The following is a 16,731-nucleotide window of genomic DNA, read 5'->3' on the forward strand; positions in this document are numbered from 1 at the left end:
GAACAGAAGCACAAGAGAGGGAGGGGGAGGAGGAAGGGAAAGCCGCTCAGGAAAAGGGAGGGGGAGGAGAGGGAGCCCTGAGGAGAAAGCAGGAGGAAGATGGGGTTAGATTTGGTAGGAAGGGTAGATGTCCGGGTGAAGCTCATCATCCAGGGGGGGGGGGGTAGATGGTGGTAGTTGGGTTGGGAAAGGAGGTGGAGGGTGTGGAGATGGAGAGAGGGTGGGATACAGTAAAGGCGTGGGAAAGGGCTGAGGTTGGAGAGGAAGGGAGACACCAGGGGGTGAGTGGGATCAAGGCAGTGGACAATATATAGTGTGTGGATGTGTTCAAGGAAAAGGAGAAGGTGGGGAAAGCGGATGAGGTCGTAGAGGATGCGCGTGGGGGACGGAAGGCAGATGCGAAGGCGGATGCGGAAGGTGAGGCGGAGTGCATGGCGTTTGAGGATTTGGAGTGATTCATAAACCCGGGAGGGGTGTAAATCCAAGCAATGCTGGCATAACAGAGGATGGGGCGGATCAAGGATTTGTAGGTGTGAAGGATGGTGGAAGAATGCAGACCTCATGTCTGGCTGGACAGGAGTTTCAGGAGGCGGAGTCTGTTGTGAGCTTTATGCTGGATGGTAAGGAGATGGGAGTCCAGGTGAGGTGGTGGTCGAGGGTGAGGCCAAAGTGTTTGAGGGTAGGAGTGAGGTGGATAGGACAGCCATAAATGGTGAGGTAAAAATCATGGAGAGAGAGGGTGGTGCGGCCTATGATGATCGCCTGGGTCTTGGAGGGGTTGATGTGGAGGAACCACTGGTTGCACCAAGCAGTGAATTGGTGAAGGTGGGCTTGGGGGGTACGTTGGGACCATTGAAGGGTAGGATATAGGGCTAGGAAGGCAGTGTCATCAGCAAATTGGAGGAGATGAACAGGTAGGGGAGGTTTGGGCATATCAGCAGTGTATAGGAGATAGAGGAGAGGGGAAAGGACGGAGCCTTGGGGCATGCCAGCAGAGAGATAGAGAGTACGGGAGTTGGAATTGTAGATAGTCACATAGGTGGGACGACGGGAGAGGAAGGAAGCAACGAGACGGACGAATTTGATGGGGAGAGCATAGGTCTGGAGTTTGAAGAGGAGCCCAGGATGCCAGAGACGGTTGTAGACGTTCTGAAGGTCAAGGGAAACAAAGATAGTAGAGTGACAGGAGTTAAGTTGGAGGGAAAGAAGATTGGTAAGGTTAAGGAGCTGGTCGTCAGCTGAGAAGGAAGGCCGGAAGCCACACTGGGTAAGGGGAAGGAGGTGGTGCTGGGTAAGGTGGCAGTGAATACGGTGAGAGAGGATGGTCTCGAAGACCTTACTGAACACGTAGGTGATTGCTCGGCTGAAATTTTGCTCATCAAAAGCCTCTCTCAGCATGGAGTAGTTTTAAGCTGCAGTTTTGTGGAGCTTTTAACAAAACTTAATGCAGATCCTTTGTTCGTCAAGTCCGCCATTTAGAAATTCGCACGCACAGTGGGACAGTGTGCAAAGGAATCAGTAACAACGTTCACACCGATGCACTCACGACGACGCCCACTTAGCAGATTGGCAGTTGAAAGACAAAACTAGAAACGCCTAGCGGCAGATGTTAGTACCGCGGACTGGGCGAAACATTCAAATTCCAGGTAAAATTTTCGGTGACATCTCATACAGGCTTCCTTATGACAAAATGATGTTACACGAGTTGCTCAAAGTTGCCACCAATATGCGATTTACACAACAGAATACGACGTTTCATGTAAAACTTTCCTTTCGTCTGTCCTCAATGGTTCTGTGGCGCCGCGCAAAGTTCCACTCGCTGACGCGGCCACTCTTAGCTGTGTGTGGCTCGTAAAACAAGTTACACGACGTACTGCTTCACAGATTTACCCGAAAACGTTTAATAACGTATCGCCATCCTTGCTTTGACCGGCGAGAAAGGGGTTAAAATTTTCGTTACTTCTAAGTGACTACTGTCCTTTATCAATGTAACTACTTTCGGAAAGCTACTGAGATTCAACCACAAGACTGGAAAATGTACCCTGCTAACAGTTCATACACCGCCTGCAACTACAACTTCCACCGATAACCTCTGCAACAACAATACAGGAACATATTTCAAAGTCTTTTGGTCAAAAGACGCGGAAAAACATTACACAAGGAGTTTCTAGAGAAACAGATGGAATATTATTGGCTTCAGTGAAGCCTCGCCATTGCCATCGTTTTAACTGACTATATCACCTGCAGCTGGCTACTGGATCCACACTCAGATATGAGGCCTCTATCTACCGAGCACATACTCAAATGGCTCTGAGAACGTACTCTATCACTAAACTGCACCACTCACCCACTAAACTGAAAATACTTCAATCACAATTCCACGATCGTGCATAGGAACGCACTTTCGGATTCTTGCAGGCCTTTCCTACTGGAAAAGTAACTTGATTGATCACTAAGGATGACTGACTACCTACTTTGGACTTGCACTTCGAAAAACCAACTCGGATCCACAGGGTACAAGACTTGCCTACTACAGCCCATAATGGCTGCTGGCAGACTCCTGTATTCGCAAACTCGAAAACTGCTCCACGAAAATGTTTTAACATTCATGCTTTTCAGTCACTCAACCTCAGAAGCTGAAGAATGCAGTCATTTTCATTCGTGATTTGTTGCCTCCACTTATAGCACTTTTTCGGGAGGTGTTGCCTCCTGCGACCGATTTTCAAAACCGTCATGGGAAAAAAGGAGAAGAAGAAAAAGAGAGAGAGAACGGGATGGGTCGCGGTAGTAAAATTTTGTTTATGGTATCTTTACATAAACGGTTCTTTTTTTGTATCGCGTTGGTACTTGCTTGGGCCGCATGCGACCCGCGGGTTGGACACGCCTGCTCTAAAGCCTCCCGCAAGTAGTAAATATTATCGTTCAATGACCTGTCGACAGAAAAGTCATTAGAGACTACGTTGTTTTGGAAATGGACAGCCTGTCTACAACATGGTTCTGTGTTGTTGCTGGGTTGCATTAACATATGCTACAGCTTCAGTAAATATAAAAAAAATGACAAGTTTGATTAAACACCAGTCTTCTTCTCCTTTTGGGCAGCAGCCTTTCAGCTCGTGTTCTGAGGTAGTGCCTAGCTCAACACGTGAGATTCGTTATCTCTATCAAGAAATCTAAGGTCTTTCTCTGCGTTAATGTTATTTCTTTCCATTGTTTCTCGCGAATATTGTTCTTATTTTACAATTTTGCCCAAGAAACATGGTCCAGTCACAATAAAAAGTTAATTATCCGTAAGATGCCATCTTCTCTTGAAAGACTATGTGACAAAACGTGTAACGTTCGTGTTTGCAATAAAATCAAAACAGTTTTACTTTGCTAAGTTGTAGAGAATGGCAGTATCGTCGGTGGGCAGCAAGGAAGGATTACGTGAATCTTCTACTAATATAGCTTCTTGTTTTCGTTGCATAGTTGGATCATTCATATGTGGCACAGGATTACTTTTATACTATTTTTGAATATATCTACCGATGAAAGACGTATTGACCACAAAGGAAACTGTGCATAACATGAGCTTTACCTTGCTTTTTTACTACGTTGACGTCCGCATGTTAATATTGCAGAGACTAAGAAAAGATAAAATCTTCGAAACACTCAACGAGAAAGGCAGCCCGAAGTAAAAGATGAGGGCAATCCCTGAGAGGGAACAGAGATTCTTTAACAGGTCGCACAATGTGTTGCTTGCTACACTCCATCTACATATCCTGTATCTACACGAATTTGGCCAATGTGAACGAAATCTGTACCAAGAAGAATGTATCTGGAGTTAGCACACCACTTGAATCGAAAGTAGAAACCAAAAGTGGAATTCCTTGTCAGTTTCAAACTAGATCTAATAGTAAAAGTCAGAAGTCAGTGTCGTATTCAATGTCTGTTATGGAGAGGGTCTTAGGATATGGTACGAAAAGTAGGGAAATTTGACTCCTGTTGCCGGTACATAACTCACTCAGTCGAGGGAGCATCACTGGGACCTGTTATATGCCCTGATACGACAGATAGTCAACATTATTTCCAATAGTTCCACTCGGTAGGTCGCCAAAGTAACGGCGCACAGTCTGCTAATCACGAACTGGACACTTTCAGTCCTTCTCCCATGGTAAACCGACTTCAGAGGGGGAAATCTAAGCGGAAAGGACCAAATGAAGGGACACCAAGCGCATTACACTTAAAAGTTTGACAATAGGAGATTGCTGAATTGGTGACAGAATATAGAAATAAAAGTTAAATACAGAATTCTAACATAGTTCCTCGATATGGAATCATTTTGGTTCGTTGTCGTCAAATACTGATTACGGCTGTCTGTGTTGAAAGCAATAGTGACCACATTCTGGGATACTGTTACGAGTCTCTCGCCATGAGCAGTCATTGACAGAGTCACCTTTAGTGTACAATCCTGAGCATACAAAACATTGGAGAGACCTGTTAAGCAATAATTCACTATTTATACGAAAAGAGTTGTAAAATATCATTTATGGCCATGCCATGGGATCGTCAGCATCCAGTGGAATGGGATTTTGTCCAGCCTGAGGCTGAAAGGTTAGTCTTCCCTTAATCCGTCTGAAGTGGTTTGTAGTTGCAGCCTACTGGGCTAGGTTGCAGACTAGTGACTTTGTACGCAACACTTTCCGAAGAAGTGCTATTTGTGGGAGTAAGAAATGTCTGCATTCCGGTACTGAGGCTGTGATGCTTAATTATTAAGACAGTTTCGGGAAGCTGTTGGCAACTTGCAGGATAGAGGAGTCTGCAGGCAGTATTCCTCGGTATAAGGGGCAAGTCCTAAGCCCTCTGGGTCAGAGGTGTCGTTTACAAATGTTTAACATTCTTCAAGTCGGGAGTTGGTGATCCTCCATGATCCACAATGTTATTTTCTCAGAACAAAACACCTAGAAGAATTCACAAGTGCTGTCCTGGACATTGCCATAGAAAATTATAATTAGTCATTTTCAAGTTTTCTAGACGAGTGTTGCTGTTTAGTGACTGTGTACGTGATTTTTAGGAAGAAGCCTCGTAGCAGTAAAAGTAAATGAAAAGATCTGTGGCATTGTTTGCCGGGAGGCAGCAACTGGGAAAGTTCGGCCGCCGAGTTGCAAGTCTTATTTCAGGTGACGACGCATTGGGCGACTTGCGTGTCGGTGATGATGAGGAAATAATGATGAGGACAACGCAACACCCAGTCCGCGAGCGGAGAAAATCTCCAACCAGGCCGGGAATCGGACCAGGGCTCGTTGCGTGGTACGCGAACACGTCACCACTCATCTAAGTAGGCGCACCCTTGTAGCAGTGCGTGAATCCATTAGTTACCTGCGGATAGGTGTTTGATAAAAGATACGGACTTGGCGAGCCAATAAATTATATTTGTTTCCAAGTAAACGTGGAGTGTGGTGTTTTGGTGATGACTTGTAAATTTTGCCCTGTGTTGACTCGGTGGGGACTACTGCCGTAACTTGAGGTGGTGTATTAACCATTAAAGCTGTACGTTTTCCAGTCCAGTAGGTAAATCTCGTAATCTTTCTGAATGCAATTAGGCAGCTACAGGGTTTATTCATAGATTTTGGAGCACTGTAAGACTTAACCATGTCTCAAGACTCTAAAACGAGGCTGATGATCCTTAAGCCTATTTTGCAAGTGTAGGAATGCAGTAAATTGGTGCAGGCCTACCTAGATAATCATTGGAGTAATGTTTTGCGTAATATGTCTCGCATGTCAAGATTGTGTGGATTATGATAGGGCAGTGCACGAGATGCTGCACAAGAATGAAGACGAGGAACGCTTCAGACTATCGCGAAGCAATAGTTAGATGTGTGATGCACTGGAATACATATTTAAAGCGTCGAGGTCCAGTGAAGAAAATAGCATGCCTTGCGAGTCACATTTTAGCTCTCAAGTTATTTGTCATGTCAACCCTGTAAATATCATCAACATCCTCTTGTTCTTATTTGTCGCTTTGGCCTGGGGGGGCAAGTGTGTTGTCTACATTCCTTCATCAATCATTTACGTTTCCTGTCTGCCAAAGCCCATTCTCCTTTACGAGGCCCATCGTCTCCGTATCCCTGTTGATATCATTTTCCATCTTATTTGTGGCATTCCTCAGCCCGTTCTGTCTTCCACAAATCCAGACAATGCTAGTTGTGGTATTCTTTCCTCTTCTGTTCTAATTAGGTGTCCTGTCCGCATCAATCTTCTTTTCTTCACCACTTGGACATTTTTCAGATTGTGAGTATAGATCTGCCAGTTCCTGTTTTTTTAATGTCCATTTCCGTGACTGGGTGTCACTCTTGGGGAAAATGTTTTCCTTAATATCTTTCTCTCGAAGACTATCAGTTATTGTCCATCTGCTTTCCCTAATGTAAGTGGTTCAGAACCGTATACAGCTTCTGGAACAATTACACTCTGGTATAACCCAGTTTTAAAACTTCTCGAAACTGCTCTACTGCACAACATGTCTCGCAATCAAAAATATGCTCTGTTTGTTGTGCAGTCCTTGTTTAAAATCAGTTTAGGTTCTATTCTGAACGCTATTAATGCTTTCTAAATATGTGTATTCTTTTAAAAGTTACTTTATCAACTGCCTATGTGGTACCATCATTGGGTGCCTTGCTAATGACCATATACTCAATTTTCTCCTCATAAATTTGTGAACCTGCTTTCCTTGCAATATTTCTGTAAGAAGTTGTCATGAGTTAAATCCCCTTTGCTACCACTTATTATGAGGACAAGCTAAAAAATAATACCTCCAATTTTGTGTGTGGAAACATTCAAAGCTGTTTGAATAAAACAAGCTTTGTTAACATTCTACATATTTATCCTTCATGTCCACATACTTATTTTTCAACATAGTCACCTTGGTGTCAAACACATTTCTCCCGAGAGACCACTTTGTTGGTATCGTCACTGTACAATGTTTTACTTTGTTGATGGAGCCACAGGCTCGCCTCTGATGCATCACTTCATCACTGTCAAAGTGAAGTCCTTAAAGGAGCGCTTTAAGTTTTGGAAACAGATGAAAATCGGACGTGGCCAAGTCAAGACTGTACGGAGGACGATCGATGACGGTGAACACAGATGCCCAGTCTCCTCCGTTTCATGTCAGGGGTAAACATTTGAGGCACCCACAGTGCACTCAGTTTTCTGTACCACACACCTCTAATGATGACCTCTACATGCTCTCGTGATATGTCACACTTACCTGACAGTTGTGTTGTGTTATCTGACGATTTTCCCAGATGAGTTCACCAACCTCATTCTGACGAGTCTCATCTCGTTGGTTGCCATGTGCAGTCATCCGATCCGAGCTCTGCCACACTTGTTGAGGTTAGCATTACGTTTCCTTCATTATGAGCACAAACAACCCAACATTGCACATTACTAATAATGATACAATCATCAATGGATTTCAATTGGAAGCACGTTTTCTACAGTTAGAAACTAGATTGCAGCACACTATTTCACGAGTGCCGACAGAGTTATGTCACACTCTGCTACGTTACACACTACAGTTTGGAGCCCTCTAGCAGCAGAGGGTTGCAACTTGTGACAGTGGAGCAGGAAAGTTGACCGGGTAATATGTATGACATGTAATACCTCAACAACAGGATAAATAATTTGGAGACATTACTTTCCAGAACATCGTCATCCACATATGCAAACTGATTTATTGTGTTACTCCCCAGGTTTATTCCAGATTGGTTTAATGTTTGGTGTTCTCTGTTACATTTTTTCTGAAATTAAATTAAAAAGTGTTGGAGATAATATGTCTCCTTGTCTATGACCAGCTCTGATTTCAAAATGCTCTGATATTCCTGCAGTGATCTTTACTCTGCAAAACGTTTCCTCAACACACATTTGTAATAATCATATTATTCGTGGGAACTGGACCTCTTTCAAGACGTTGGTGATTGTCCCCTATGTAGGTTGATATAAGCCGTTTTCAAATCAACCTTTCTCGGTTGCCTGTTTGAGTAAAAAAGCTGGTCTACAGTTGATCTGTTCCTTCTGAAACCGCATTCATAGTTCCCCTATAATTCGTTCTGCAATTTGAATCATTCTCTTCTGTAGACACTGAGATAAAATTTGGTAGCATGACCGAGTCCAATCCCTCTGTAATACCATGAGATTGTTCATTTTAATATGGGGCAGATTACAATCATTTACCAATCACACAATCTCTCATCAGTTTTGTAATTATTTTAACAAGTATCAGTCCTCCATTCATTATTACAGTAGCTCTCCTACAAGTTAATCTTTGTCAAAAGCTTGTTGCTTTGTTACGTTTTTGATAATTTGTGATATTTCTTCTTCATTTGGGGTTCGGACAGGGTGGGGGAGGGTTGGGCAGAGGGTGTACTATGTCTGGTACCTCACATAGATCTTCCTGTGTTTCTTTTTCTTATATTTCTGTGTTTTTTGTTTACTTTCCGGTACATTTGTCTTGCCCTGTGATGAACACAGTCTACTTTTACTTCCTCTATTAACTCCTTGTAATAATTCCGTTTCTGCTGCCACAGTATAGCTGCCGTTTCCTTCCTTGTTTCAATAAACTTGTTTTAATTCCTGATCCTTCATATTTTTTAACAACCTCTTCCTTGCCAACCTTCTCTCTTCAATTTATTGGTGGCACACTTGACTGAGCCACATCTTATCTGACTTTTTCATTTGCTTAAAATTTTGGATGCTACCCAGTTTACTGTTGTCTTAATTTGAGACCAGTCATGGTTGGTTTTAAAGTCTCCTCACATTTACTTAGGTGTTCTGCTGGTCTGACTCTCATCTTCGTTTAATCTTTATCATAGTCCCATAATATCTAGCCTGTTGAGCTATTCTACATACCTTAAATTTAATTTTTACTTTACTTATCAGCAGGAGGTTATCAGTGTCACAATCTGCTGCTCTATAGATTCCTGTATCTTTGACACTGTTTGCATACTGTTTCTGGTCATGTATGCGGTGTCTGTCTTATTCTAGCCGGTCTGGTGGCATCCACATCCCTTTATATGTGTTTTTGTGTTGAAAACACGATGTAGATATCACTGTCAATTGTGAAACTGATCAAATGAGTGTCATTGTCACTACTCTCTTGATGCATACTTGAATTACCAACCTGCACTTTATAGACGTCTTCTTGAGCTAACTTGGCATGAAAATCAACCAATATTATTTTAATAGTATGGTTTGGTGATGAGTTACACAAATAGTTCAACTCAGTGTAAAATATCTCCTTACCCTCAAAGGATGCGTGTGGATCAATCATGGATATGTCACTATTCTGGAAAGCGATTGTTACATAGGAGATTCCGTTACTAATTGATTTAAACTTTTTCACTACTTTTGTTACTGAGTTATGTACATGGAAACCAGTAGCTACTTCATGGTGCTTGCCTGTCTTCACACAGAATACTCCCATTGCTTATCTTGATTAATCCTATACCCTTCCACCTAATCTCCTGCATAGCTACAATTTTCAGCTTGTATTTCTCTAACTCCTTGGTCATATTCTGCACACTTCCACACTCCTTGCATACCAGAGACCAAAACAGAAGATCATTGTCCATCACTGTGTCCTATTCCAGTTGAAACAGTTCTGATTCCTAGGGTTCTGTACTGTGTCGTAACCAATGTATTTTTTTACGTGAGAGTGGAGGTTACACTTTGCACAACCCCCATCTGGAGGACCAGTGGCATTATGTTTGGATGCCCATCCTAGAGGCAATGCCTTCTCCATGGCTTTTGCCCCACAGCTGGCCATGCTAGTTTTGGTCCTGGACGAGAATTTTGTTTCTTCGGTACCCACTATATCAAGGAGCATTCCTCCATCAACCAACTGAGGAGATGCCCATGGGCAGACTAGCACCCCACACAGGGTTCCTGGCAACCACGTATCTTCTGAAAGACTCTTGGTTTGTAATAGTGTATTTATAGTGGACTTTAAGATAAAATTTGCCACTTGAACCATACCTGACATGTTTGTTGGCCAGGTGTCTGGGCTGTCATCAACAATGCGTCGATTGCGACCTTCGGCGAGGTGGAGTGGGTGCCGTTCCCAGTGTTCCAGCATGCCACCGAAGTGAACCTCTTTAGTGTGGTGCGCATCACTCAGGCCTTCCTCCCACTCATCCGTAAGACCAAAGGTCAGTAAACATACTTAGTATACATCATCACTTTCTTAGCCATTTAATCTTTTGTGATGTTCTCTCAATTTACCTTACATGGCACTGCAGGATAAATCCAAGCATTTCCAAACTGAAAAGAAACAACAACATAAATTTCACATTAATAGACTTCATATTTAGTGCTTCTCTAGTTGTCCATAATCCACAAATGTCTTTCCTGTCTTTTACAGCTAACTGCAACAGCTTTACTGTATTAACTCAAGTATATGTTATTTTTAGATAGTTGGTATCAGTACTTTTATTAGTCAGAGCTACATGTGTCAAAAATACACATTTATATGTTAAATTAGAATTTTAAAGTACTGTACCTAGAAACAGAGGGAAATAGCAACAAACGGCTTGCTAATTTCTACTGCCTGACAAAAAATGTCTGGGAGGAGGACAAAAAATGCAACATGATGGGTTGAAGGGCATGTCATGTTATTTCAGTGATAACAAAATCTAGAAAAGTTTACAAAGAACTTGGCAGTTTGAGCCCATTTATCAGTATGATGTTGCACCCCATCTGACCTGGATGCATACACTGATCTGTTGGGAAAGTTGTCATAAAACCATTGTATCCTCTCCTAAGACAAGTTGACCTACAACTTTTGTAACTAGTCCTGATATCCTGGGTACTGGCAATGGGACGGAGTTGAAGTTCCCCTATTGGGGATGAATCTGAAAATCTTGCTGGCCACGAGAGTACCCCAATATCATACAGACACATAACATTTGTGAACGAGCAGTGTCCTGTTGAAACAAGGCAGTACAATACTGTCACACGAGAGGTAACACACGAGGACACAGAATGTCTGTGACATACTGTTGTGTCATCAAAATTTCCTCAATCACTAACAACTATGACCTGAAGACATATCCAATGGCACCCCAAACCACGTACCAGGAGTAACACAAAACATTGAAAGAATGGAACCTCTCGCTAGGTCAGTACTGTACTCACTGTCGATGTTACTCTGGGATCGAGTAGAACTGTGATTCATCGCTGAACACAATTATCAGCAACCGATGCTTCCCAGTCATGGCACCACGTGAAACACAGCCGTTCGCATTGTGCTCTTAACAGCAGCCAATGCATGGGATGGTAATTTTCTAGGTCTGGTTCCTGGTAGTCTCTGACCAATGGTGCAAGATGACCTATAATGGAGTGCCCATTACTTGTTCTCAGATGGCAGGTGCAGATGTGAATGGATTACGATGTTCTTGGTGCACAACAGGGTAATCATTCATTGTAGTGGTCAGATACAGTTGACTGGAACCTTGATGACTAGTATGTCTCCCCTCACGTTCCCACACAGTCCAAGACTGAACTACTGTCACATCCCTCACAAATCTGCATAGTGCTTCATTTGATCAGTTGGCCAAATGGAGACACATAATGAGGCTCCTTTCAAACCGTGCCAGGCACAGATAATGCTGTCTCACATGAGCACGCAGGATCTCTGTGTCCTGCATAGCAATCATACAACATCTAACGGTAGTCACACCTCTTGTACACTCTACCAAGCCTGGTGACACTAATGCACTCTGGCAGCAATTCTACCTGCCACAGAGAAGTGCAACTCTAATCATTTACATGTCCACTGATAGTGTACACATGTACAAAGCTAAATTGACATATGACCATGTTTTCGGGGTGCTTCATTTCTTTCTGTCGGGTAGTGTAGTTCGCTGATTTATTTATTTATTTACAATTTTCTCTTTGTATGTCAACCATTTACTGATGAAAATATTCTTCCATGTACATTATAATGCACAAAACGTGAAATTCAGTTTTGTTTCCTTTATGTGTTTAAAGGACATGTAAGGTCTTTGTGAATTACATTTCTACACTAAAAACTGCGGCACTATGAAAGACTTGCCACAGAACTACTATTTCTGCCATGCATGGCTAGTGATTATAAAAATTTACAGTTCATGTTGTCAAACGAATGTGACTACCTGACTTAAAGAAACAAATGAATAATTTTGCCTCATATGCTTTAACTGGTGATATATCAGGCAGAAAATGTGGTGCATTGTGGAGTAGTGTTTTACTTTGCAGGCAAATGTGATAGGATGGTGTCTTGTTAGAATAAAATTGCAACATTATGCTTAAGGGAGCCTATGACTCGATGCTTTATAGCTTCCCAGGTGTACTAGTAGCTGTTGAGCACATCTGGACTTTTGGTCTAGATGACACACCATTTGAAACATAGTAGCTAGTCAACCTCCTGTAAAAATCAGGTTTTGATGTTTGCTTCTCATCTTAAAGAGGACTGTAACACTACCTACACCATCTTCCAAGATGGCAATCACCATGTCACCAGCCATTACTGTGTCTGCTTGCATGAGAAACACTCGAGAACAATAAAATAAAATGCCTAATGACAAAAGTGCAACACCCATAACACATTATCAGATGTCAGTGTAACTTCATACACAACAGACATTATGAGCAGATATGTATATGGATTTTTATAATTCTCTGTGACTGGTAGAACCATCACCAGAGTGCTATAGCACTGTCCGTATTTAACATCGTTAACAGATTCGGTAGGGTATATTAAACGCACGAACAGCATCAAATGATGAGTGAACACTGTGCAAGATGCAGAGGATGCTGCATACTCATGGGAGACAACATTTTCAGCTCCCGACACAGTTTGAAAGGGGCCTCATTATGGGCTTCCATTTGGCTGGCTGTTCAAATCAAACAACATACAGATTTGTGAGGGATGTGGCAGTAGTCCAGTATTGGACTGCAAGGAAACACGATGGGACGCATACTTATCATCGAGGTACGAGTCTGACCACCACAATGGAGATCGTCCTATTGTGCACCAAGCACATCAGTATCCCTTCACATCTGCACCTGCCACCTGAGAACAAGTAATGGAGACCCTACAACATTCAATGACATCCTGCACCATTTGTTGGAGACTAGCAGGAGCTGGACTAGGAAATTATAAGCCCAAGCATAGGCTGCCATTAACACCTCAACATGAATGGCTGTGTTTTGAGTGGTGCTGTGACTGGTAACAATGTATGCTGATAAATAGCACCACATTATCTTCAGCAATGAATTTTTGTGGTAAATTCCTATGGGACCAAACTGCTGCAGTCATTGGTCCCTGGGCTCACACACTACTTAATCTAACTTAAACTAACTTACACTAAGGACAACACACACACCCACACCCGAGGGAGGACTCGAACCTCCGACGGGGGCAGCTGTGTGAAACGCGGTAAGGCGGCTCAGACCGCGTGGCTCGGCAATGAATTAAAGTTCTGCACTACCCCCGATAACCGTCGGCAGGAAGTAAGACATTGACCTGGGGAGAAGTCCCATTCTTCCAATGTTTCGGAAAGGCACGGCTGTGTTCCTCCCGGCACACCCTGTCGAGGAGTCGTCGGGTACGACTGCAGGTCACAGTCGACAGTGATTGGGGGAGTTCTGACGGCACAACAATACGTCACGAACATCCCGCATCCTCGTACGATACCTCTCGTGCGACAATATCGTAATGCCATTTAACAACAGGGCACAGCACGTCGACACAGGGCACGTGTGTGCACGACTCGGGTGTGATACTGCGGTACTCTCACGGTCAGCAAGAACTACAGATCTGTACTCGATAGAAGAATGTTGGGGATTAGCTCGGACATCAGCTCCATCCCATTGCCAGTATCCAGGATATCGAGGACCAGTTACAACTGTTGTCAATCGGCTTGCTTGTGAGAGGATACAAAAGCTTGATGAGACCCTTCCCAACTCAATCAGTGCATGCATCCTGGCCACAGGGGCTGCAGTGTCACAATGATAAGTACACTCACACTGCCAAGTTCTTTGTAAACTCACCTAGATTTTGCAATCACAGAAATAACATCAAAAACTCTTTCAACCCACGAAGTTTCATTTCATTATCTCCTCCGCTTCTGACTGCTTCACGTTTTTGTCACGCACTGTATTTGGAGGAGCCCACAAAGTTACTGTCCTTAAACTTTCCCCGATAGCAATGGGACAACGTGCCAAACACAAGGGCAGAACTACGTCCACTGGGCAAGTTGCCTGGAGTTACTGGAGGAGGAGTGGCCAGGCACCAATGTAATGTGCATCAAGAAATGAGTCCAGTCTCTGATACTGAGACTATCACCTCTTAAAATGGGTCATACTAAGTAGAACAAGGTGTTAAGCTGAAGGTGACTAATATTTTGTTCGGTGAGCTTACTTTTTGGTAATGAAAGGAAAGTTGTCTAATATCTGGCCACCTGGGTGACGTGGAGCAACACAGGTAGTTCAGCAGTTGTTCTGGTTACGGTCCTGATGGAGATGCTATGAATACTGGCTCACCTCCAAATGGATGTCACTGTGTTGCACAAAAGTTAGAATCTAATGTAGATTTTGTATCATTAGAGAAGAATCTTGAAACGAAAGTAAGGGAGTCACTGAGAAAGGCCAGCATTTCTGGGAACGGTGGGCTTCTAACTCCAAAAAGGCCACCGAGATGTACAGTTTTCACGGTTCCCCGAGGAGTTTACAAAGTGGGAGCAGTGGGTTACTGCATTATTATCTCAAAAGACGAACCCATCGCTGAAATATTTGCTATAGGATTGGATAATAGGTTGGAGAATCTTGTCTCAGTATTGCACACACCTCGTATCACCTTCAGTAGTAATGAAGAAATCCATTTGTACCTAGTGCTGGCTCAAAACATGACTGAACCAAACCTGTGGGACGGAATGTCCGAGATGTGCATTGGTACAGAAAAATCGGGCACTCGTTGGTGAAAACCTGATCCAATTTATTCAGACTCTACCTGCATACGATCTAACTTTGAAATGACTCTTCAAAGACATGTTGACAGAAGACATATAACCCACTTACTATTGAAGACACAGCATGCTCTACTAACCTGCATTGAGAATGAGATTTACTTTTACTTGCATTACACAAGTGGCTATCTGTATGCAAGGAGTTTCCATAAGAGCATGCAAAAATTTAACAGGACATAGGGGATGCTCCACTGAACAATTCGAGGTAGGAACCCGGGGTCAGAGGGTCGGGTTGGGTTGGGTTGTTTGGGGAAGAGATCAAACAGCGAGGTCATCGGTCTCATCGGATTAGAGAAAGACAAGGAACCATCCCGGCATTTGCCTGGAGCAATTTAGGGAAATCACGGAAAACCTAAATCAGGACGGCCGGACGCGGGATTTAACCGTCGTCCGGGGTCAGAGAACCATATCGGCAGCATATTAGCGAGGCATTCGTCTTCCTGGATGACAATTCGCACCCCCATCGTGTGCATCTTGTGAATGAAATCCTTCAGGATAACGACATTGCTTGACTAGAGTGATCAGCATATTCTACAGACGTGAACCATAACAAACGACGTGACCCATCAACCACTCTGAGGGATCTACGCCGAATTGCTGTTGAGAAGTGGGACAATCTGGGCCAACAGTGCACTGATGAACTTGTGGATACTAAGCCACGACGAATACAGCCATGCATCACTGCAAGAGGAGTGCTACTGGGTATCGAATTCGAGGTAGGAACCCGGGGTCAGAGGGTTGGGTTGGGTTGGGTTGTTTGGGGAAGAGATCAAACAGCGAGGTCATCGGTCTCATCGGATTAGAGAAAGACGAGGAACCATCCCGGCATTTACCTGGAGCGATTTAGGGAAATCACGGAAAACCTAAATCAGGACGGCCGGACACGGGATTTAACCGTCGTCCGGGGTCAGAGAAGCCAGCTTAAGCAGATAGTAGGAATAAAATCACATTACTGTGTACTTTTTTATTTACATTAGCTACAGTTAACTGCAAATACTATCATTGACTCAATGAACTTACCATTTGTACTGTATCTAACAAAATGTAAGACGGCTACCAGCCTCAATGGAACCGTGACATCAGCAAACCATATTCTGACACACCCTGACAAATATCCCTGGAAGGGCTACTACTGCAGTGGATGACCACTACCTACGGATTACGGCTCGGAGGAACCCTCACAGCAACGCCACCATGTTGAATAATGCTTTTCGTGCAGCCACAGGACGTTTGGTTATGACTGAAACTGTGCGCAATAGGCTGCATTATGCGCAACTTCACTCCCGACATCCATGGTGAGGTCCATCTTTGGAACCACGACACCATGCAGCGCAGTACAGATGGGCCCAACAACATGCCGAAGGGACCGCTCAGGATTGGCATCATGTTCTCTTCACCGACGAGTGTCGCATATGCCTTCAACCAGACAATCATCGGAGACATGTTTGGAGGCAACCCGGTCAGGCTAAATGCCTTAGACACACTGTCCAGTGAGTGCAACAAGGTGGAGGTTTCCTGATGTTTTGGGGTGGCTTTATGAGGAGCCGGCGTACGCCGCTGGTGGTCATGGAAGACGCCGTAACAGCTGTACGATACATGAACGCCATCCTCCAACCGATAGTGCAACCATATCGGCAGCATATTAGCGAGGCATTCGTCTTCCTGGATGACAATTCGCACCCCCATCGTGTGCATC

General features: G+C 43.7%; 1 protein-coding gene across 1 annotated transcript in view; it reads left to right on the forward strand.

Annotated features, from left to right (window-relative positions):
• The window catches only part of LOC126248064 (D-beta-hydroxybutyrate dehydrogenase, mitochondrial-like), a 238,693-nt gene that overhangs the window by 209,207 nt on the left and 12,755 nt on the right, over positions 1-16,731 (forward strand). Inside the window, exon 4 of the mRNA XM_049948705.1 lies at positions 10,026-10,178. Coding sequence (XP_049804662.1) covers positions 10,026-10,178 — 153 coding nt within the window. The remainder of the gene's footprint in view (positions 1-10,025; positions 10,179-16,731) is intronic.

This window comes from Schistocerca nitens, chromosome 3 (genome assembly GCF_023898315.1).
Source record: "Schistocerca nitens isolate TAMUIC-IGC-003100 chromosome 3, iqSchNite1.1, whole genome shotgun sequence".
Taxonomy (NCBI): Eukaryota; Metazoa; Arthropoda; class Insecta; order Orthoptera; family Acrididae; genus Schistocerca; species Schistocerca nitens.